Consider the following 24007-nt stretch of genomic DNA (forward strand, 5'->3'; position numbering starts at 1 on the left):
TCTTGGTTTTATCATTTACTGTGGGTCCAGCCGTCTACTACTGAGCTACACCCCAGCCTTGGCCTGCCTTGGTCCAGTTCTGGTGCCTGTCAGTCCAGCTCCGGTCTGGAGCAAGCCTTATGTCTGGCTCAGATGTCAGGCCTTCCGAGAGGCTTCTCTCAGCTCCTGTCCCCTGTTCCTTGAACACAGTTTGTGAAGATAGTAAGAGAGTTCAGGTGCAGGAGTCTGTGTCTCCGACCTGGTCCAAAGCGACTTCTACCCTGCGTGGCCTTTCAGAATGCTGGTGAGGTTGTCAGCTGATTTCTGTCGACCTCCTTGTATGGACAACAGCCTTTGTCAAGTGTGCACTGATGGAAGCAGACTGTCCTCATGTCCTGCACCTATGGGACCACGCCACACTTTGCCATTCGCTTTCCTTCATTGCCTAGTGCCATGGATTTGAATCGAGCAGTTATGTGGTCATGGCTTCTCTGGGATAACTTTTCCCCAGAGCAAAGAGTGAGCTTGTCTAGTGAGAGGAGAGTGCTACGGAAATGCGGCCAGACCAGGGAGTGCCAAAGGGAACCTTTCAGTCCTTTTTTTAATCTGGCCTTTTAATTAAAAAGACTTAAAACTGTCTTTAAAATTACTGTCATTATATCACTGTAATGGTCATCATCATTGTGTGTGTGTGTGTGTGTGTGTGTGTGTGTGTGTGTACACTTCAGAAGTTGTGTTTCTCCTTCCATAATCCTCCCTAGATCGAACTTAACATTGTGTCAGCCTTGTGAAGCAAGAGCTTTTGCCTGCTGAGCCACCACAGCAGCCCAAGTTTTTAATTTTTAATCTTCATTGCTGTCCCCTCATCTGTTTTATAATTTTGTTTAGAATTTGCCATTATGAGAATTTTTAAGTATGACTGATGTGGCTTTTAAAGATATTACATACTAGTTCATCACTTAATCCCTGAATCATTTTTAAACCACTAGGAAATACTCAGTGGTGCTGTGTTAGTTGATATTGCAATGACTGAAGAGAATAGCCCACATGCTTATTGAGGAAGTGGAAGGACAAGCAGGGCTCTTAGAACCTGCTGCTGCTACAGTCTCACTTGTCACCATGGATTAACGTGAGTTTAGGAATAAACTAAGCTCTGCGTCAGCTGTTTGGCTCTCTCACATTTCATGGTGAACTTATTTTCCTCTAACAAAAAATCCTGATGAATATACAATGAGAATAACAGTAATTGTATTAATTCCAGTGAAGAAATTAAAGTGCAGCCGAGTCAGTTCAGGGAATCTGCGGACGCCGCTGGAAGGATCTATGAGGAGCAGAGGAAGCTGGAAGAAAGCTTCACCATTCACCTGGGTATGGGAGCCTTTTAACTTCAGACACAGTTCCTGCAGTCGGCAGAATCTGCCCTCAGCTGATCCCAGCTCACAACCCTCTCCACAGAGGCTAGAATTTATGTTTTAGCTTATATATTTGCAGATAAATTATAATGGCTATTAAAATGGGAGATTAGAGAGCCCACTTGTAGTTACCATTTGGAACATGGATCTATCCAGGGTCTTGCCACAGATGTTTGCATCTGCTATAGGATTTCTGTAGCAGTCTCTGTCTCTGTCCTGTCCACCCCTAGGAGCCCAGTTGAAGACCATGCACAATCTGCGGTTGCTGAGGGCAGACATGCTGGACTTCTGTAAGCACAAGAGAACGCAGGGGAGCGGCGTGAAGCTCCACCGGCTCCAGACGGCACTGTCCCTTTACTCCACGTCCCTCTGTGGCCTGGTTTTACTAGTAGACAATCGGATTAATTCATATAGCGGCATCAAAAGAGGTGGGTAGGCACCTCAGGTACTCACCACCACGTTTCTCTTGAGTCCCCTACCGAGAGGCTTCTCACACTGTAGCCCATCCTAACCTTGGACTCAAAGCAGTCCTCCTGCCTTTGCTAAGTGCTGAAGTAACAGAGAAGTAAAAGTGATAATCCAACTATAAACGCATTTTTCATTTTAGAACAGGGCCTGCCGTTACTCGGTGTCCCCCTTGCCTTCTAAGTCAAACAAAAGGAACACTTCTTACTGTTTACAGAGATTGGGGATAGATTACCATCAGAGTGTGTGTGTGTGATTTAAAGAAGACTTGGACTTGTATTAGAATGTTCTTGTCTGTGGACTGTTTACCCCTGAGAGTGAAGTGTTGGTAGAAATTGTTGTACCCTAATTTAATGTGCTGTTATTAACAAACATCAAGAAATCATATTTACAAACTTCATTATCCCGCTTAGATCTCATCACCTTCTATAAGTAAATGATAAGTATTTGATGGATTACATTTAGAACGATACTTTGGATCCCTTAGATTTTGCCACAGTTTGCCAAGAATGCACGGACTTCCACTTCCCGCGGATTGAGGAGCAACTGGAGGTTGTCCAGCAGGTGGCGCTGTACGCACGAACCCAGCGCAGGAGCAAGTGCAAGGAGGCACGCGGTCAGTAATGCAGCATCCTTAAAGCCTGGGCTTACTATTGCCCCAGACACACTCTAGGCCAAGGCAGGCAAGCACTGAAGCACGCCCAAGCTCACAGTGGGGGGACTTGGGAGAGAAAAAAAGAACAAAATTTAATGTCTTCAGAAGCTAGAGTTTTCCCCTCAGTTTTCTCTTTTCTTTCTTTTCTCTCTCTCTTTCTTTTTTTTTCAATTGATTTTCTTTCAAGATCCTTAGTAAAAACCATGTTAAAATTTCTTTTAGTTAAAGTAAGAGCCTTCGAAAAGTTTGCTTTGATCCATGCTGTCTCTAATGGATAGAATCATTTCTATAAAGGGCACTGAAGTCAGAGTTAAAATGGAACAAAAATGAATTTTTCCTTATTCTTATTTTCGTATGGTGCTAGGGATTGACTGCAGCCCTTTCTCCAGCCCTGTGCCATCTCTGACTTTTTGACTTTAGGGTCGGACGTTTTGGTTGTTCTGAGAGAGAGCAGAGAGCGAGAGAGCGAGAGAGCGAGAGAGAGAGAGAGAGAGAGAGAGAGAGAGAGAGAAACTGATGTGGTTGAAAGACTTTTTCCCTATATTTATGTACAATGCAACATCCTTTTCAAATTTCTTAGAAATTTTATTGGAAAAATCTCAAACTTACTGAGTATACTTTATAGTTATCCTCCTTCTTCTACCTCTGCCCCAACTTCTGAAATTCTAGAACCTTCCAAAAGAGTGCCACCAATCGGGAAGCCAGCATTTAAATCAGTAGCCAATGAGGGATGTTACATCTTCCAACTATAGCTATATATATGATAGCTCACTAATCACCTCAAACTAAGCAAAATGTCTGTCACCCGAGAGGCTGCTACTTGGTTCCCTGAGGTCAGAGCGTGCAGCAGTGTCTTCATAAGTGTTGCGTGTGTAGTGGGTCCCAATCCCACCTGAAACTGACTCAACTGTAGAGCAAACTGCTTATCCCTTGCCCAAGATCTCAGTGCTCCCTCCTTTCCTCGTCCATGTTAGCTGTTACACTGTTCTGTTAGTTCGACGGTTCCAGACTGTCCTAGGTAAGAGTTGCCTTCTCGACGGTGCTGCAGGAGCAGCAGGAGGTGCTGCAGTCCACGGCAGTGCTAAACTCGCACCCACCCTCACTATTACTGCAGTGCAGAACTCCTCAGGGTTCACCCTTCTCTTAAGGGAAGCATTTAAGTGGCCTCTCTCTGTCACATCTGGATTGTCAGCATCACTGGTCTCGAGCTTTGAGGCACACTGATTCTGACCCTCGATCTGACAGCACAGCAGCTAGAATTCATGCTGGTTGAGGGGATGAGTCATGCCCTGAATGGAACAGAGTACGATGTGTGACATTCATCTTGTTACATGGGTTGGCATGCAGTTGATGACTTCTGGGCCGTTTTCTCTGGAGCTGTTTGATGCTTCTGGACCACATTTGGTGGTGAATAACTGAGACGACAGAAAGGAAAACTGGGATGGAAGGGGGCTGCTGCCCTCCTTCCCATCCTGCCTGCCTGTGCCTTCCAGATGGGTGTGTGTGTGCAGAAGCATGTGTGTCTAGTTGTCCTTTCCGAATAGTGACACCTTCCATGCCCACGTTCCTTATGCGTTTGCACTGAGGGCCTGCCCTGCAGATCATCTCCACCGGTCCACAGAGCCCTTGGTGTCTTTGCTGGTCTGTAGTAGTGCATTGCAGGGTATTGGTACTGGTTCGTCCCCTGTCAGTAGGTGTTTATTCTTTCATTTTTAACTGTAAGGAGCAGTACATAAATAATAATAAATAATTGTACATTTCAGGGCCACGCCCAGGTCAGGAAGCCAGTATGGAGGCCATCCTAACAAAGGACTGTGTAGAGCACTTCAGCGTGTGCTCTTACTGTGATCCTCTCCCTCCACCTCTCCAGCTAGTGATGATGTAATCAGAAATATTTTCACATCTATGTTTTAAATTTTTAATGCATTTTAATTAAACTATAATTATATCACTTTACCCTTCTCTTTACTCCCTCGAGCTCCTTCCAATGGTTTTTAATCTCAGTAGTAGTGACGAAACGCATGAAGGTGGAGATCATCAGTGTGGGAGAAGGAGGCAGATTTAAGTCTATGAGCGATAGCATGCAGTATACAACAGGAAGCCTTTAAACCACCCACACTTAAGGCGGTGTGTGTGTGTGTGTGTGTGTGTGTGTGTGTGTGTGTGTGGTGGTATTTTGTTCTTGTTAAAGCAACTGTGTTGTAATTTAAATAAGTCAATAGAATGAGGCACTTTATAAAAGATAACTTTTCTTTTTTTTTTTGTTTGTTTGTTTGAAGATGGTATCTCAGTATGTCCCCAGCTTTTCCAGAACTCGCTGTGTAGCCCAGGCTAGCCTTGAACCTGTGGTCATCCTCTTTCAGCCTCTTAAAGGCACTTGTATGTTAGAGAAAGTCTTAGAAAAACACTTTCTGAGTCTTCTTTTTCTGCACATGACTACATATTCATTCATCGTGCTTGCAGTCTGATGTACAAATACTTGTTTATCCCAAGGTGCTTCATCCACTTTTTACTGTGGCTGCTACGTTCACTGTGTTTCTACAGTTCATGATAAAACTGATATATGACATCATTTTTTTTTCTTTTTTTGGAGCTGGGGACCGAACCCAGGGCCTTGCGCTTGCTAGGCAAGTGGTCTACCACTGAGCCAAATCCCCAACCTGACATCATATTTTTTAAAGATTTATTTATTTATTATATACTCTGTAGCTGTCTTCAGACACACCAAAAGAGGGGATCAGATCCCATTACAGATGGTTGCGAGCCACCATGTGGTTGCTGGGATTTGAACTCAGGACCTCTGGAAGAGCAGTCAGTGCTCTTAGCCACTGAACCATCTCTCCACCCTGGACATCACATTTTTAAATAAATATCACCTCTTTATATTGCTAAGCAAAGTGTTACTCATAAAAACATGGACAGAAGAGTAGACTGTGAGCTCTTCTTTCTTGTTTCTTTTTCCCTTTTCTGTTTATTTTGAGATTGTATTTTACTTACATTTCTTCCTTTTCTTTCCTCCCTCCAAACCTGCCCATATGCCCCTGCCCTCTCCTTCAAACTCATGGCCTCTTTTCTTCATGCATTGTTATTGCATGTTAATATTATTTGTATGTACAAATTCTCAGTTCCATGTAATGTTACTGTGTACACGTTTTCGGGGCTGACTGTTTGGTGTGCTGTCCCCTGGGTCTGTTTCTCTGGTAGGGAGTCTGTTCGTTCCCCCTGTGATCAGAATTGCAGAGTTTTCTCTCAGTGTCTGTGCTATAACCCGCTGCTTATTTCCAGCACGTCAGTTGCCAGGGTCTGCTCTGTTGCATGAGACACGCATATGAACAGCTCAGAGCTTTCTGTCTACCTACTGTGCTCACACTTTCTCTGCTAGTTCCTAACTGTGTGTTTAGACTTACTGGTGTAAGTCAACTTGTCAGTGTTCACTAGCCAACACTATGCCTTTAGTATATCCAGATAGTGTTCCAGAGCTAATGTTTCAGTGTGTACTGTTCATAGCAACTTGAAAGTCTGCCTTTTCTAATATGGGATATGGAATGCCATTTCAAAATAGATTCCAAAATAGTTTTTAATTTAACTGATGTAAGTAGATCACCACTAAAACACTGCTACTTTGAAAAATAGTACTCATTTTCTATTTTTGACAAGAGATTCTTATGAAGTCAAGGTGTATCTTCTATTAAAATATGGGCATATATTTAAATAGTGTATTCAGTCTTAACAATGTATGCTCAATCAAAATGTCTCTCATTAACCAACATTTATCCTTCTAAGAAAATATCATGCCTCAAAAAAAAAAAAGAATTATTGATTGTCTGAAAAAGTTCAGAAACAGTATCATATATATGCTTGAAAGTTGTTGTATATAGTGTCAGACAAGACAGTAAATTTAAGGAGTGTGCTGAATATAACATGATTCTTGGTGTTGCTAGCTTGTCTATCTAGTCCAAAGCAGGTTATAGCAACAACAGTGAGTCAGAGTCTAAAAATAAAGATGGCCGCACCACAGCTATCTAATGAAGTTATTTCATGTGCAGCTAACTTAGTGCCTTGACCTCTCAGAAGAAAACTAGGGTGTTGGTAAGTCCAATGTGGTCGAACCATGAGGGGTCAAGGCTGGCCCCACCTCTTGTCTCTGCTCCCCTGCTTAGATAGCAGCTTACTGAAACGTTTCTTCTCCGTGTAAGATTAAGAGATGTAGCTAAACTGTGGTGCACATGCTTAGTGTTTGCAACAGTGGGGGTAGGGAGGGAGGGAGGGAAGGGGGAGGGAGGTCACAGAGCCTGTGAATGTGTAAGTCCATGTGAAGGAAGCCTGGGCAGAGTGCCAAGAGTGTTGAGGCACAAAGCACACTTTTCTATGTGATTGTTTTGAAAGAATAGGGGTAATATATTTTCATATGGGGCAATACTTCTTTGTGTTATATTTTTTATGAATAGATTCTGGAAACCAAAATGGAGGAAGTGATGAGAAATCTAAGAATGCTGAGAGAAACTATTTAAATATTTTACCAGGTGAGTATTATTTTATTTCAAATTCTTACTTTCTGATAGTCAAACACACTAAAGTAGTAGATTTGAAATGTGTTCTTCTGGGAACCATTTATAAAATATTCAGCCATATACACCTTTGAAACAGCACTGATACCCACAGAACCCGTATAATTCACTGATATTCTCCAGTGCAAAGCCTCACTTTTATACTAGTGATGACTTCTACGTCCATATAGAAAAACCACAAAGTTACATGTAGGTTTCATGATTTTATACTTTTAATTTTCTCCCATACATTGTGTCTTAGTTACTAAGGAATGAGCTAGGAGGTGTTTCTACTCTAACTTATAAGCAGTGGTGTGTGGAGATGAACATGGTTGGACTGGGGCATTGCCTTTTGATGCAGGCTCAAGTCCCCCTTTGCATCCTCCTGCCTGTGTCTTCCCCCTACTGTTATTGGACACATTTAATGTGAACTCAAGCTCTATTTTCCTTGCGGTTAAATTCACTTACTGGTACTTAGGCACCAAATAGAAGCCCTGTGTGCTTTGTAAATATGAATTCTTAAACAGTGGTAGGTTTTATAGTTTCAAAAATAGCCCTTCCTTGATAGTTTGCAGTTCTCTTTTAGGTGCTTTCTCACACTTCCTTCCTCAGACCTTGAACACGAAGGCCACGTCACTAATTTAGGGGAAAGTCATTCCTGTTTCTGCATTTACCTTAGAAGGCATAGCCCACTGGGTTGCGGTCATCAGCCTCCAAGTTTCCTCCCACCTTCGCATCTCCTGCCTTCATGGATAATGTTAGACTCACCACAGCCGTTTCCTCCCCTCTGTGGAACAGGAGGCTGTTTGTCTCTTACTCTTTGTAGACCCATGATCTGAGTCATCACACTGGCTTTCTAGGAGTGTGGTGGCTGTTGCTATGTGGAAGGGCCTGTATCTCTCATTGTTCAGTTCCTTTCCTTCCTTCCTTTAAAAAAAGCCTATGAGTTAGTATCATTGTTACACTAAACAGGGAATGGTGTGCCTTAAGTCTGAGGTAAGAAAGGAGTGTTAAATTGCCTACCACATATACTGACAGCATCTGAATTTCCATACCCAACATATTAACAGGAGATAAAAATATCTCCATCAGAACTTATTTTAAATCATGAAGAAAAAAAGGTATATTACATATTTTTTTAATTTTTTTTAATTTTTACCTTTAAAATTTTTTATACAATATGTTTTTATCCTATATCTTTTCCCCATAACCCAGGAATAGTTGTTTCTTTATTATGATCTTCATACTTAACAGCTTATGCCATCAGTTCTCACAGCAGCCTCATAAAACGAGCAGTCAGCCTGATTCCCACATTTCTGCGCAAAGTGCCGGTGAGAAAGTTGAAGTGAGTCCACGTCTCACCTAGCCAAAGAATGCTGGAGAACAGCAGGTCTGCTCCCCTTCCAACCTAGACCCTTCTCTACGGTATCTTAGTAATTCATTACTACTGCCAGCGTCTGCACTGGCCCCCATTTTATTAATGGGTAAAATGAGACCAGGAGGCGAGTCATTTAAGGACGGACAAAGCAGTGCCAGATTGGGGATTAGGAGCACCTGACTGGCTCACTAAGTTGTCTTCCCTCACTGCTGGCCCACAGCCCATCCCAGTGCTGGGAGCCCCTCCACTGAGATTTCTGCAGGCATTCAGGAGGCAGACTTGTCTCGGGGCCCATAGATGAGTCTGTACCATTCTGACCAGCCCCACCCGGCCGCATGATCTCCTCTTTACTTCTCCTTGGACGGCTTATGTTATACCTCTAGCCCCATCTGTGTTCTTCTTCTAGTTTGTTTGCCTGTTTGTTTTTAAAGAAAAGCTTTTGCTTGGATTCTGTGAGAGGCATCTTTAAGTCCAGCTTGTGCACACTGGAAACTAAAGGTGATGCGGTGCAAGAGCACTTTATACATTTATTACACTTGTTACATGTGTGTCCATGTTCACACAGAGGATAAGTCGTGGCTGTTATACAAGAGCACTTTATACATTTATTACACTTGTTTACATGTGTGTCCATGTTCACACCAGAGGGTAAGTCATGGGTGTTAGTTCTCTTCTTCCCATTGTGGATCTTAGGGATCAAATTCATACTATCAGTCTTGGCAGCAAACGCCTTAATCTGCTGAGCCCTCTCTCCTACCCAAAGTGCTTCTATAAGATATTTTCCCCAAACACACTATCTCATATAAATATGGAAAACAAGTACATGTCTGCTCTTTCTGTATTCCTGAAATTATTTTGTTTTAGGTTTGTTTTTTGTTTGTTTGTTTTTTTGGGTTTTTTTACAAAATATTTTTATTATTTGGGAATTTCACACAATGCACCTCAGTCACACATCCCAGTCCTCCCAGGTCCACCCCCTGCCTTTATGACCTCCCCAAAAATAAAAGAAGAGGAGGAAAAGAGGAAAAAGATACCAAGCCTAATTTGTGTTGCCTGTACACTCACTGTAGCATGATCAAACTCCAGTGGCCAGCCCTTAAAGAAAGCTGAGTCCTTCCACACTCGCGTTCCCACCCCCACCAGTGGAGTGGCAGTCCAGGCCACTGGTTTTAATAAACAAAATACCCTGTTTTATTAAAGGAGAATAAATTTTAAAACATGATGAGGTTGTAAGTAGCAGGTAGATGAACCTATTTTGTAATTAAGCCACTGACTTGTAACTTTTATGGAGACAAATTTCATCTATACAAACAAGGCAATTTACAACTGGCTCTCAACTGTTTTCGATAGTTGAATTTTTACAGCCCTGAAAAATTTCAATGAAAAGCAAATAAAACGTTCAGATAAAAGTTTATACTTAAAACATTCTAGCAACTTTACTAGTTAATAATGGCTGCTCGTCGATTCGTGTACTAGTCTATGCTCCAGACTATACTTACCTTAGAGTATTTTAAACCACGCTTTCATAAAGGTGGGTAACTTCTAATGGGAGTCACTATGTAGCCTGTTCTCGGTAATGACGATACAGGATGTATGCTGCCTGATGTGTGGATGCAACAGAGCCAGCCCAGCATTTCTCCTCTGCTTGAGTGTCAGGACAGTTATAAAGCAATGGTGTTTGCCACTCAGTAGGATATTCCAAAGTGAGGTTATGTATCACAAGACAGACTGTCTTCAAGTTGTAGGTTAAGATCCCTTATCTGCTCAAGGGACCCTGGATTCTCACGGCCACTGGTGTTGCTTTTCCTTCTCTAGCACTCAGGGAAGGCCCCATGTGGGCTTATTTGATACCCAGTGTGTGTTAACCGCTTTGGACCAGTGAAGGAGTGAATGGGGACAGACGTGTAGGAGGGAGTTTAAGTGCAGTTTCCACTTCTGACAAGAGAAACTGATGAGCAGAGATTGGCCAGTCACCTGAGATGTGAGAGAGCAATCAAGACACAGGAAGGCAGGAGCCAGGTCACAGTTCTAGATCTTAGGTTGACATTTAAGTGTTTGTGTTGAATGGAGATCATAAACTCATTTACCTATAATCCAGGGGTCACCTCAAACCACTTTGTGATCCTCTTGACAAACTAGCCGTTATCTCTTACTTTAATTGCTTTTCTCTGAGAGTAAGGAGCAGTGCTCGCACTGGCTTCCTGATACAATGTCAACACATTACCCCCCTCCCCCTGTGGTTATTTATAAAGCTGTGGATGAGAGTGACTCATGCGCTTGAGAATCATGGCTGCATTTGTTGTTCACAGGAGAATTTTATATTACACGTCATTCTAATCTCTCGGAAATCCACGTTGCTTTCCATCTCTGTGTGGATGACAACGTGAAGTCAGGAAACATCACTGCTCGGGATCCCGCTATTATGGGACTCCGAAATATACTCAAGGTTTGCTGTACCCACGATATCACAACGATAAGCATCCCTCTCTTGCTGGTGCATGATATGTCAGAGGTAAGCAGGAAACACTGACCTTTACTAAACGTGGTACGTAGCAATCCCGTTAACAGCCTACATCTTAAAGGGGTCCTGTTCTTGTAACTGCTGGGCCTTTGTATCTCCTGTTGGGTCAGTTAAATGAGTGACATAGAAAACAGTGAATCATGCTCAGGAAATTACAGTGTAAACGGGGACTCCAGAGGATCCTTTACTTTGATAGGAAATGTGCCTCCCTGCCTCTCTTCCACGATTCACCTCTGCTTCTTCTTCCTTCTCCGTTTTACTTTAAGGAGCAATGGATTTACCTTCACTTACTCTGGCCAATGCTAGGATTAGTTTCACCTTCTGAATGCATATAAGTAGGCAGCAAGAAGAAGCCAGATTCAGTTCAGTGTCTTCTCCAGGATGTGTGTGATGGTGCAGACAGTGGTTTATACCATCGTCTGCCGTTTCATTAGCTGCTGTGACTTACTTGTCGCTGTTAGTTCCAGACAGCTTCTGTGGTTGCTTCCTTTCTGCTGTCTTCCCTCATGAGAAAGCTAAGTACAGGGAATATGTTGTATAAATTAAACAAAGTCTAAACTTCAACTTCAAATGAACAAAGGAACAAATGAGCTGCAACCCTGTGTGTGCAGGTGAGTCCTTTCCAGAGAGTCCCCTCAGAAAGAAGTTAACCTTTTCTCAGAACAAGCAGATACAGAGTTGCCAAGCAGGTCTCTCACTGGACACTTGTTTTATTTGAGGAAGGGGTAAGGGAAGTGTGGATATTTATTTATATATTTTCCTTTATTTATTTGAGACAAGTTAAGCCTTGGCTGGCCTGGTACTCAGTATAGCACAGGCTGGCCTCAAACTCATGATTAGGCCTCAAACCTGCCTCTGTCTCCAGAGTACCAATATTATACACATGTACCACTACACGAAGCAAAGGTCTTTATAAACTTGTCTGCCCTGCAGGTTTAATGCCGGGTTGGAAGCTTGATTACTGATGACTGTCCTTATCAGGGTTACTGTGGCTGTGATGAAACACCATTACCAATGCTTCTTGGAGAGGAAACACCATTACCAGTGCATCTTGGGGAAGAAAGTTGTCTATTTGCCTTACACTTCCACAGTACTGCTCATCATCCAAGGAAGTCAGGACAGGAACTCAAGCAGGGCAGGAACCTGAGGCAGAGCTGATGCAGAGGCTGTGGAGGGCTTGCGGCTCAGTGGCTTGCTCCTCCTGGCTTACTCAGTCTATATTTATAGAACCCAGACCCAGCAGCCCAGGGATGGCACCATCTACAATGAGCTGGGCCCTCCCCCGTTAATCACAAAGTAAGAAAATGCCCTTCAGGTTTGAGTACAGCCCAATCTTATGGAGGCATTTTCTTAATTGAGGTTCCCTCCACTCAAATGACATTAGCTTGTGTCAGCTTGACATAAAACCATCCAACACAATGACCAAAAGTTATTACCAAAATAAAAATCTGTACAAGTGCTGTATTATAGCAGGGGATGTGAAGAACTGCTCCCTACCCCAAACTGGCGGTATTTAAAAGGCCTTATTGTGACCGTACAACCTGTATAAACTGGTGGTATTTAAAAGGCCTTATTGGGGTTGGGGATTTAGCTCAGTGGTAGAGCGCTTGCCTAGCAAGCACAAGGCCCTGGGTTCGGTCCTCAGCTCCGGAAAAAAAAAAAAAAGAAAAAAGAAAAAACAAAACAAAACAAAATAAAAGGCCTTATTGTAAACTTACAACCTGTATAAACACTTCATAATCAGTTCACTTCAGTGAGGATGCTAGGTGACCTTCAGCCTGCACTCAAGGCCAGGGTCTTTGCTCAGTGAGCACATTACTGCTGTTTTAGTCAAGAGGGTTGTGTTACCATTTTGTGGTGGCCGCCCCACCCTTCCCTGCTTCCCAGTCCTCTCCTGGAGCCTCTCCTGCATTCCCCAGGGTGGAATCAGGAGAAATGGATAAAGCTTTGTAGAATCTCAGCTCTGTGGAGAATGTTTTCGTGATCCTTACTAACTAAGCTTACTAACTTACTAGTTACTTACTAACTAACTAGTCATCTATAAAAGGGTCTTTAGGGAGTGACAACTGTGATGAATTTCTGCCACAAGGAAACATCCAGACATTCCTGCAGCTGGGTTCTTGGTTAACCAGCTTATAAAAATGGTTATAACGTAGGTGGGAAACAACCTCAAAAACACTGTTTCCAAAAGTCACTCAGTTCAGATTGACTTCCAGACATCTGATACTACAGCGTTCCCTCTCCCACGATGTTACAAAAGCTGCCCTTCAAACTGGGACAGCCAGCTGCAGAACATTAAGTTTGTTTCGGAAGTGTCCAATTTAATTCACAAAAGTAGATTGAGCCACAGGCCTCCCATCTGCTGTATTTAAACATCCTCAAGGTCGAGAAGTTTATGCGACACACACCCAGGATACAGAGGTGTGTGCTGTAAGTTTGTGCAGATATGTTTTCAGACGCTGTTTCTCCCCCTCAAGCAAACAGGATCTCTGGATGTGGCTGCCACACTTTAAGGTGTCAAAATAATCCCGGATACCCTGACAGACAAGAAAGCTACGGAATTGTTTGCAGCCTGAAAGAAAGAGTAAATGAAAAGGAAAACCAGCCTTGGGCAGTGGGGGAGGGGAGCATCTGGCTTTTATCTGTCTGTGACCCAAAGACACTGTCCTATTGGAGTCAGCCCGACTCAAGCCCGGGCCTGAGTCCCCACTTGTCTTTGTGCTCTCTTATAACTCCTGGAATGCTTTGGGGGCTGTGGCTTTTGCAATTGCGATTAGAAATGAAGAGGCTAGGGGGCTGGGGATTTAGCTCAGTGGTAGAGCGCTTACCTAGGAAGCGCAAGGCCCTGGGTTCGGTCCCCAGCTCCGGAAAAAAAAAAAAAAAAGAACCAAAAAAAAAAAAAAAGAAAAGAAATGAAGAGGCTTTGAGTACATGTACCTAGTACACACAAGCAGTCCAGTCAGATTGTCAGACTGAACCCCTGTAAATCATACCCAAACCATACACAGAACAGAGCGTTTCCTGTACCCTAGAAGCTGCTGGGGTACTCTGAGCTACTTTAACCTCTCTCCGTCCAAGGGTATCCCTGATTTTCACTTGGAAGTGTAGGCTAAGGGCTGGAGAGAGCTCACTGACAACTTGAGTCTGACCTCCAAGATCCACAGAGTGGACAGAAGAACTGATTCTTAATAAACAGATGAGATGGGTGCTGGGAGAGAAACGTGAAAAAATGTTTGAAATGTGGGCTAGTCGAGTTCATTTCCGTAGAGTCTTGGCTCTTGAGCTTCCACTCCGTATAAGGTTTGTGAGCACACCTTTGGCTTTGCGTTGTGGTTGTGGACTCTTCTTTCTCGTTTTTTATATATAATGTGATATGGCTCAACTACAGTTAGTTAGCCATTTTACCATTTGGGGACATTTGGGTGGTTTCTAGATTTTCTTTTTGTTAAATTTTAAACATCCATTCAAGGTCAGGAAGTTTATTCTACAAACTCAGATGGCGTAGCCCAGGATATAGAGGTGTGAGTTGTGCAGGGTCCGGAAACTCTGGTTACCACCAATAACGTGCTATGAACACGTTTATATATCTTTGTGACTGTTCTATTATAAATGAACTTAAAGATTAAGCAATTGGTTATGGGGGTATGTTGTTGATTAGCTTTGACAGATATGGCCAAATCATTTTCCAAACTAGTTATAATAGCCTTGTGTTACTTTAGTGTTTTTTAAAGATTTATTTCTTTATTATTATATATAAGTACACTGTAACTGTCTTCAGAATATTTAATGTTAAAAGTAGGAAACAAGCTGATGGCTCAAGACCTTTAATCCCAGCAATCAGGAGGCAGAGGATCTCTGTGATGTTAGACCTGCTGGGCCTACATAGTGAGATCTTGCCTCTGCCACCGAAACAAACAAACAAACAAACAAACAAACAAATCCATGTGCTTGCTGTCTATAATTGCTGTAAAATTTATTTATAAAAATGTTTTGAGTATCTCAGAGGCACATACATGAGAAGTAAAGAATAATCATGTAATCTTTTCCACTGGAACATAAACTAGGAAGACCTAGAGTGGAAACCTAACATGACATATTGAGGCTTTAGGCTTGGTTCCACACATCTGTAATCTTAACCTTCAGTTGGCTGAGACAGGAGGATTGCCAAGAGTTTTGCAGCCTGGACCATGCAGCAAGATACTGTCTCAAAAAATCAGAAAAGAAAATAAGCAAGTAAAAATTCCAGTAGTTCACCCTTAACCCTGATCCAAAGATTCACGCATCCACGTGTGGGCATTGCTTAGATAGAAGGCATTTTTCTCATTAAAATCTAAATTAAGACTTAATTTCAGTTTTAGATTTTTAGAATCTATTCCTAGTGCAATGTCCATTTATGATATATAGTGTGATAACATGACTCCGTTTTCTGTCTTGATTCCAAGTTTCAGAGTTTGATCCATTTAGCTTCTGAGGTACCCCCTGTATAGTGCATTCATTCACTGAATCATGTTGCCCAGACAACAGCTTTGCCACTACATGGGACTTACTCTGTGAATTCTGTTACTGCTGCCTGCCCACTCGGTCTGTATCTCACTACAACAATTTATTCTGAAGTTTGCCTCTGCGAGTGAGCTTCTTGTGTAACTGCTGGCCACAGGCCGTGAAAATGAGTAACAAATCATGTCTTCTCATGGCCTTCTGAACTTCTAAGAGCTACTACTCCTTTAGGTAAAGGGTTTGAGGGAGTATTTCATTTTTTTTAATTTTATTTTTTGTGTGTGAGTGTTTCGCCTGCATGTGTCTATGCACCATGTTCATGGTTGTACCTGAGGAGGTCAGAAGAGGGTGTCAGATCACCAGGAACTGGAGTGACAGATAGTTGTGAGCCACCGCTAGGTGCTGGGAGTTGAGCCTGGGTCCTCTGTAAGAACAGCAAGTGCTCCTAAGTGCTGAGTCATCTCTCCACCCCCTGAGGTACTGGTTTAATCAGGAAAGCATGAGTGACAGAGTAAGAAAGCTGGCACACATCTAACGTACTCAGGAGATGGATTGCTGGACGGAGAACGGGTAGCTGTCTGGCGTGTCTTCTGAGACTCCCACTGCCGAGCAATAAAATGAAGTTGATATGACAGTGCATGCACCTTAGACTCTCGTAGACTCTAGCTCACTCTTGTGTCTGTGCTGGGATCGTGAATTGGCATTTAGTCTATCTTCTAAGTAACATCAATGACTGTCAGATCACAGCATTCTGAACAGTGTGAAGTTCTTAATTTGTCTCACAGATATTTGTTGTAGGCCATATATTAGTCACACAAAACAAGGGAACGTGGCGTTAGTGGGTAAAATGTGGTGCTCTCTGAGAGGAGCAGTGAAAAGATTTGCTTGCTTTTTGTGGGATCAGGGAACCACAGAACTGGGAGGAGCTGGTCCAGAGATGAGATCCAGTCATGTTCAACCCTGGAAATCTCCTCTCAAGAGCAGGAGTGGGAGCTCCCTCTGCCTTGGGCCAGCATCAGAGTAGGTCAGTATGGGAACAGTTAGGTTAAACTCCCCCTCTTCTTTTTTTTTTTTTTTTTTTGGTTCTTTTTTTCGGAGCTGGGGACCGAACCCAGGGCCTTGCGCTTCCTAGGCAAGCGCTCTACCACTGAGCTAAATCCCCAACCCCAAACTCCCCCTCTTCTTACAGGGCCAGTCCAGCAATCACCCGGAATTCTTCCTTATGCAAATGAGGCAGCCCTAGCACCCCAGCCCTGACCAATGCTGTACACCACCCTGATAGCCCCTTCACACCCCAAAGGTTTGGAATGTCTTCTCCCCACAACCTCCAATTAAAGGAGCTGCTCCCTGAAACTGATCTTCTGAGGAGTCTCTCTCCTCCAGCTCCCTCCCTGCCTGAGATCTCCTCCACCCTCAGTTATTCCAGAATGAATGAAGACAATGAGTGCATCGGACTCATCAGCTGTCGGCTGGGGACTGCTCATTTATTCTGTCACTTTTGTGATAATGCGTTCTATGGCAAATTAAGCATTTTGTTATACTTGAAGTTATTGTGCAGTTCGATTGCATTATCTATGCTAATATTCAGTGTTTGTTTGGTGAAGTTCCTATGTCACTAGCCAACTTTAAAATTTCACAGATACGTTCATTTTTAAGTCTGGGTTGCTAGGCTCATTAAATCAACCTGTATTCCATAAGGATAGTCTATTGGCCAGAAGTCGTATGTCTAAAAGCCAAGAAAATCCATTTGGGATGATTAGCATGTTATCCTGGATTCATCTGAAATAGGGACACTCAGAATTACATATAAATGAAGATTTGATTATACTATAACATTTCATTTTGATGATATAGTTTTTTTATGAAATTAGACTGAACACATATTTGTGTGTGTGTTTGTTTTTAGGAAATGACTATACCTTGGTGCTTAAGGAGAGCTGAACTGGTGTTTAAGTGTGTCAAAGGTAAGGCTTTCCCAGCTATTGAAAGAATAGCTTCCTAAAGGAAAGACCAACTTGCCTCTGTCCCTGTGCTTTGGTCAAATACTTAACTGGCCAAATATTTCATAATAGACTTTATTTTATCTTTTACCAGTTACAAAGTAAACATATCTCTAGCCATCTTGAGATATAAGGATATTTGGGTAGTGTATTAGTTACTTTACATGGTACTGAAACAAAAGGCCTGACAAAATCAAAGGAAGGGAGAAAGGCTTTATTTTTGCTCAGACTTTGAGGTTACAGTCTGGCAATAGGGAAGACTTAGCAGCAGGATACAGTCTGGTCACTATGCATCTACAGTCAAGAAACCAAGAGGTGAATGAGGTGAATGTTGGTGTTCCGGTAGCTGTCTCCTGTTTACAAAATCTAGGACCCCAGCCAATGGAACGATGCCACCCACACTGAGGGCACTGAGGGTGCATCATCCCACCTCAACCCCACAGACATGCAAAGTCTCCATGATTCGAGATCTTGGTCAAATTGATGGTTAATACAAACCCCCACCAGTGCTCCTTACACTTTGGTGTTTCTGCTGCCCTTGATTGACTTTAATTTCAGTCACATGCTAAGTTAACCTTTCATTATCTGTTTTATCTTCAGCCTACAAAGCTCTTGTAGGCCTTTGTGCATGTTGACAAGACTGTTAAACCTTTCTAGCATAGAGAATTGGGAAGTGTGGGTCTTTATCTCTCCCAGAAATGTAGCCTTTCCTCTAGACAAGTGGCTAAGAGGTCAAGACAAGAGGCTCCACATGAAATTCCCTCTCATCTTGCTATGGAAGCTCATAACATAGCAGCTTGTTGTTCTGTTTTAGGTTTCATGATGGAGATGGCTTCATGGGATGGAGGAATTTCTCGGACAGTGCAATTTCTGGTACCACAGGTATGTTTTCTGAGCAGATCCTGCCCCAGCCCACAGCTGTGTTATCTGAGTAGATCCCACTCCAAACTAAGGCCTTTTAAGATTCCTCAGAGGCACAGCCAAGCATGCCACCATGAACTCTTCTACGTAATGTAAGGTATAGCTTCCTAACTTTAAGGGGAGAAGAATATTTGAGTGCTGTGCAGGCATTCAGTGTACTGTCAAAGATCTGAGCACCTACCGCTCTGTGGATCTGGACTTGAACTCAGATTTGCTTACCCCTGCCTGGGGCTGGGGCTGGTCTGGGGCATGTGCCGCTACCCTCAACAGCTCTGAATTCTGCTTAGAACTTAGCAAAACTAGTTTTCCACTCATGCTGCTGCTGCTGACTAGGGGTTTCTCTAGTGACCAAAAGCTTTACTTGATAAAAACAATGTAAGTTTCCAGAGGGTTGGAATCAGAAAAGCAGTTCCAATCTATACGTACAAAATTGAATTCATCATGAAAGATAATTTTCACATATTATTCTCCCTATCTAGAGTGACAGCCATGTTTTAAAATACTTTGAAAGACCGAAAGTGTCAGTGAGGATCTAACAAGTGCACATTTGCCCTTGTCTCCCTCTTACAGAGCATTTCTGAAGAAATGTTTTATCAGCTGAGTAACATGCTCCCACAGATCTTCCGGGTCTCCTCAACACTCACTCTGACATCCAAGCACTAAACCATACACTGACACACTGACTGACAGAAGAGGATTTCTGAACTCCTGGAATCCTGTTGAGCGGAAGGTGCCTGGTGGGCCCTGAGCCCCCTGTTAATGATGATGTACGTATCTAACATTCCAAAATGTGTCTGCTTCACAGACCAGAAGCAGCTCCCAGTGAGCTCTTACTCAGTCCTTTGTGGAATAATAGCTCTTCTTTCTACCTATATGTCCTATCAGGGGATGATGATGCTAACACTTAAAGTGTTTCTCAAACACGGACACTTGTATGCCATTGCGTTTCCATGGAGACTTCTGGTTTTTCCAAGGCATGAGTTCTGTATTAGGAACAGGCATAATCGGGCATACGAGTACAATCTTCCTTCTACTTTATCTGTCAAATCAAAATTTAAATATACATTTCAGTGTAAGTTTCTTATGAAAATGTTTTTGTAGTTGGTAAATATACCAGACAAATGTGCATGTTGTTTTAAATTCTCCTGTTTCAAAGCCTGGCTTTTAATCATCTCTTTCTAAGGTTGTATAAGTTAGAGTCAGAGAAGGCTTTGAATTCTTTACCCCTGTTTCACCTTCCCTCTGTGACCTTGCCCATGTCTATTAATAACATTTCATGGGCCGGGAAAATAGTGTTCTTTTTTGTCGGCCTGATGTAAGTTAGTGTAAACCCACGCCTGGTAGCGTTCTGGTGTCTGCAACACTGACCAACGGCTCGATTTTATTTCTCCATCCCCTGGAGTCCCTGTCCCCATTCCTCCCCTCATCTCCATGACAGAAACGGCTTTCAGGTCTCTGACTCTGATCTCCGATGTTTGTTCTCCTTTGTCCAACTTGGTTTTGGGGCACTCTCTCCTCATGGGCTGCTCATCATGGAACCCATGTGTATTGCTAAGAGCAGTGACTACTACAGCAGCGCACAGACATCCATAAAAGCTGAGGTCTCTTCACATCCAGGTAATTCGGTGTTGGTATTGCACAGTAGGATGAAATATGAAGTCTTTGGTGTCATAATAAAGTGGTATTTCTTGATGTGAAGAAAACAAGCACAGTAATCTCTTAGTATGGCAGAGTGTCAGAACTGTGGTAGACTCTCTGATGGTGGACAGAATACTTTCCCATGGAGGGATCTCCTGATTTTCTACTCAAGGAAGAGATGGAACCCAGTCCACACTGACCATTAAATATGAATTTTTCCAAGTTCTCTGCCAAGGGCTTGGTACTGCTTTTGGAGATTCCACATTTCCTGGAAGAAATGGTCTTTCAAGCACCATTGCTCTCATTAGAATTAATTCTGGTGCAGGGCAGATGGCTAGAAACCAGAGATGGACAGGTCAGGATTAGACCGTTTCTATTAAACTGGTAGGCTTAGCTGGGGTGTGAATACAGTGGGATCAATAAAAGGCACTCTGAGCCAGGGGCGTACCAGGAGTGGGAGGATTCAAAAGGAGGCCTTAGGATCTTTCTACAGATGCTGTGGGGCTGAAACATTTTAGGGGCACACCAGCAGATTGAACTGTGGTGTGTAGAGGGAATCTCTTATGTCTGTTTGGAAGCTTCACCTGTCAAATAAAGCCGATTGGCTGGTAGCTGAGGCAGGGAATTCTGGTAAGCAGTAAGGACTCTGGGCCAGAGGGTGGGTGGGATTCTCCTGGGAACATGGAGGACAGCGGAAGCCTGGGAGCTGAGCAGAGGTAAGCAGCCACATGGCAGACTTAGATTAGAATAAATGGGTTATTAAGTTAGAATCTAGGGACCCAACCAAGGCTTGTGGCCAAGGTGTTTGTGAACATAATTGTAACTCAGAGTCTTTATTTCTGGGAACAGGGTTGTGGGGAACCACATCTCAACAGCTGCATCCAGCTGTCAGAGTGCTGGGGCTGTCAGAGTCCAGGGGGGTTGATGAATGCTGCTGACCAGTTTTCGTTGTCACCCCAAGGCTGCTTTACCAAGTCACTTATAAATGGGGCCTTCACTGAATGACAATATAAAGTAAAACTTGACCTGTAAAATCAAGGCAAATGTATTGAGTATCCAGTTTTCAGTTAGTGCTGTATTATACAGTATACATCAGTGATAAGATTGGAGAAAACATTCCTACAATGTTAGATGTCACTGATGAAAACACACCCAAAACTTGCATCACAATTGTAATTAAAACATGGTTGCATATAGTTATATGGTGAGGATTTTAATCATTCTGTAATTACAGGAGCCTAGAATTTTGTATTTGAGTCAAGAACCAAGTCTTCTGATCAGCTTCTTGGAGGAGAGCACTTTGTGAGAGCTGTGTCACTGTGACAGAATATATGAGAAGTCAGCTTAATAAGCATCCAGCCCATGGTTACTTGGCCTTGTTGCTTTGGGCCTGTGGAGCACAATGCATTCTGGTGGGAGTGTGTCTGCTCACTTCTTGGTGGATAAGGAGCAAAGGAAGCAAAAGACAAGGCAAATATTCTCAAAGGTGCCCCGCCAGCCCCTAGCTGCTCTGAGTAGGCCACACCTCCCAAGGGTCATTCCACTCAGTTGGGCCACAGTACAGCTTAAGTCATAATAGATGAGTAGATCCTCAGTTCTGATAACAGGAAGGATAGCAAACTTTCTAGGTGGAACTGCAAATGGTACGGTAAGGAACAGCCAGTATGTTGAGAGAAGTGGTGGTGGTGTCCTTAACCCAGCACGGGTAAAGAATGTCCTGGTGAACAGTCTTCTGTCTGTGTCAACAGTTGACTGTCCCTAAGATAGATGACTGTGAGGGCCTCAAGGCCTTCAACCTGGTATGGAACTGAGACCAGAACGCTGAGCCCGAGACCTCCATTCTTCACTGCTCCTCCCAGCCCACACCTGTTCCCAAGTGCAGCAAGGGAGGCCATACCCTTTCCATTGATCTAGAGGCCTGGCGCCAGCTGGGTCTCAGCACGACACTGGGACCAAAATGGAAGAAACACATGGAAAAGGAATTTCAGCCCAAGAATCCCGCTGGCCCAGGAGTTGGCAGCCCTGTTGTTGACACAGCACACACCGTCATGTATGTCACTTCAGTTGCATCTCATGTCCCACACGAAGAAAACTCTTCAGCGCAGCAACATTCCTGAGTCCTGGGGAGAAGCCACAGAGCTGGATAGAAAGACCAAGAGCACCCGAAGCAGTGTAAAAATCATTATCATAAATGTGAACCGATAAAAGGGTTATTTCACACCAGACTCCAAAAGTATGCCATTATCTTCAGAACCCTTTAAATAACTGATCTTCTGTCCTCTAACCACCCGGGACCCTAGTGTCCCCACACGGCTGGAATGTGAACGCTCAGCACACAGTTGAAATTACTCGAGCAGTCTGTGAGGCGCAGTTCCGTGTAGCAGCTGACACATGCTCTACAGTAGACTTGTCATTATATAATTCCAGGAAGTCAAAACCCAAAATCAAAAACAGAACTTTGGCATTTGGTGTAAGCTCTGATTCTTGTCCTAAAGCACAGAGAATACACAGAACCCCAAATGGGGTACCACAGCTGGAAACAGAGGGATCGGGGAATAGACGCGTGTCCTCTCTTTTAAGGTTCCCTACAGACCCAGTGTGTGTGGCATCATGTCCAAAGACACACAGCTCAGGTTAGCACTGAACGCTTGGCATTTCTCTTGCTGTGCTTTCCGTTCTCCCATAGGAAACTGTCTAAGAGTTGGCTGAACTTGATGCCACATACAGTCCATTCTTGCTAATCACAGATCCCACTTGCGTGGACCTACCTGCTCACTTGAGTGCAGTGTGCCTGCAAAGGTCACTAACTGTGGTGACTGGGAGTGGCTCAGTGGGTGGGAGCACTTGCCACGCAGGCAGAAGTACCTGAGTTTGAAGCTTGGTGTGGCTGTGCATGGACCTGTAACCCACTCCTGTGGAGAGTAGAGACGAGAGGATTTCTGGGATTTGCAGGCTACCTCCCTAAATCCAAGTTCAGTGAGAGATCTTGTCTCAATGGAATAATGGCAAAGCCTTGAATCCAGCTCACTGGTGTCCATGGCATGGACAGGTACACACAGACACACACACAGACACACAGACACACACACACACACACACACACACACAGGTGGGGGTGGGCAACAAAAGCAGTAGTTTCATCAAATCTATATCATACATTCTGCTGGTTAGGTTTTTGGGTTTGGGGCTTGCTTTTGTTTTTTGTCAAATTGACACAGAATTGAGAAGAATGAGCTTCAATTAAGAAACTGCCTCCATATGATTGGGCTTTAGGGCATTTTGTAGATTAGTCATTGATGTGGGAGGGCTCAGCCCACTGTGGGTGGTGCCGGCCCTGAGTATGTGGTCCTGTGTTGTATAACAAAGCAAGCTGAGCAAGCCACAGCAAACAGAGTCAGTAAGCAGCACTCCTCCATGGTGTCTTCAGTTCCTGCCTCCAGGTTCCTGTCTTGACTTCCCTTCATGGTGGACAGTGACCAAGTTGCTTTTGGTCATGGTGTTTTATCACAGCAATAGGAAAGTAACTAACACATGTGTGATACGTTCCTGGTGGAGGACTTTCAGTTCTTCCTGAGCACTCATGGAACACCTAACAAACTGAGTTGTTCACACACACATGCCTGGTTCCTGTGGGCAGGGTGATGCCTTACTGCCTTGCTTTGAGTTCATAACAGAAGAAATGCTTCATTTGATCTGTTTAGTGCTGTGGGTTTTTTTATTTTTGTGCTTTTAATTAGTTTGCTATTTTAAATGATCCAAAAGCACTGTGCTGAAGTGCCATCCGATGCTCATAAGCCTAAGAAAGGTGTCATGGTGTGCTTTATGGAGAACATGTCAAATGTGGCATGGGTTCGAATGCTGTCGGCCAGGAGTTCAATGTGAATGAATCAACAATAAGTATCAAATAACGTGACTTTAAACAGAAACACCAATGGAGGTGTGTTCATCAGCTAACAGAAATGTGGACAGAGGCTTAGAGAAACATAATTTGATA

The 24007-nt window shown here is 43.4% G+C and overlaps 1 protein-coding gene across 3 annotated transcripts in view; it reads left to right on the forward strand.

Moving 5' to 3' along the window:
• The window catches only part of Ferry3 (FERRY endosomal RAB5 effector complex subunit 3), a 34145-nt gene extending 14067 nt beyond the window's left edge, over positions 1 to 20078 (forward strand). The window contains exons 7-14 of one of the 3 annotated variants that reach the window (NM_001106623.1): positions 1241 to 1347; positions 1622 to 1819; positions 2344 to 2472; positions 6960 to 7034; positions 10746 to 10948; positions 17361 to 17418; positions 18269 to 18336; positions 18946 to 19534. In NM_001106623.1, the coding sequence (NP_001100093.1) occupies positions 1241 to 1347; positions 1622 to 1819; positions 2344 to 2472; positions 6960 to 7034; positions 10746 to 10948; positions 17361 to 17418; positions 18269 to 18336; positions 18946 to 19038 (931 nt within the window). In that variant the 3' untranslated portion in view covers positions 19039 to 19534. Of the gene's footprint in view, positions 1 to 1240; positions 1348 to 1621; positions 1820 to 2343; positions 2473 to 6959; positions 7035 to 10745; positions 10949 to 17360; positions 17419 to 18268; positions 18337 to 18945 lie in introns of all 3 variants that reach the window. The other 2 variants (XM_087657024.1, XM_087657025.1) reach the window with 2 other exon arrangements.
• The last annotated feature ends 3929 nt before the right edge of the window (positions 20079 to 24007 follow it).

Source organism: Rattus norvegicus, chromosome 4, assembly GCF_021556685.1.
Source record: "Rattus norvegicus strain SHRSP/BbbUtx chromosome 4, alternate assembly SHRSP_T2T, whole genome shotgun sequence".
In the NCBI taxonomy this organism is placed as follows: domain Eukaryota; kingdom Metazoa; phylum Chordata; class Mammalia; order Rodentia; family Muridae; genus Rattus; species Rattus norvegicus.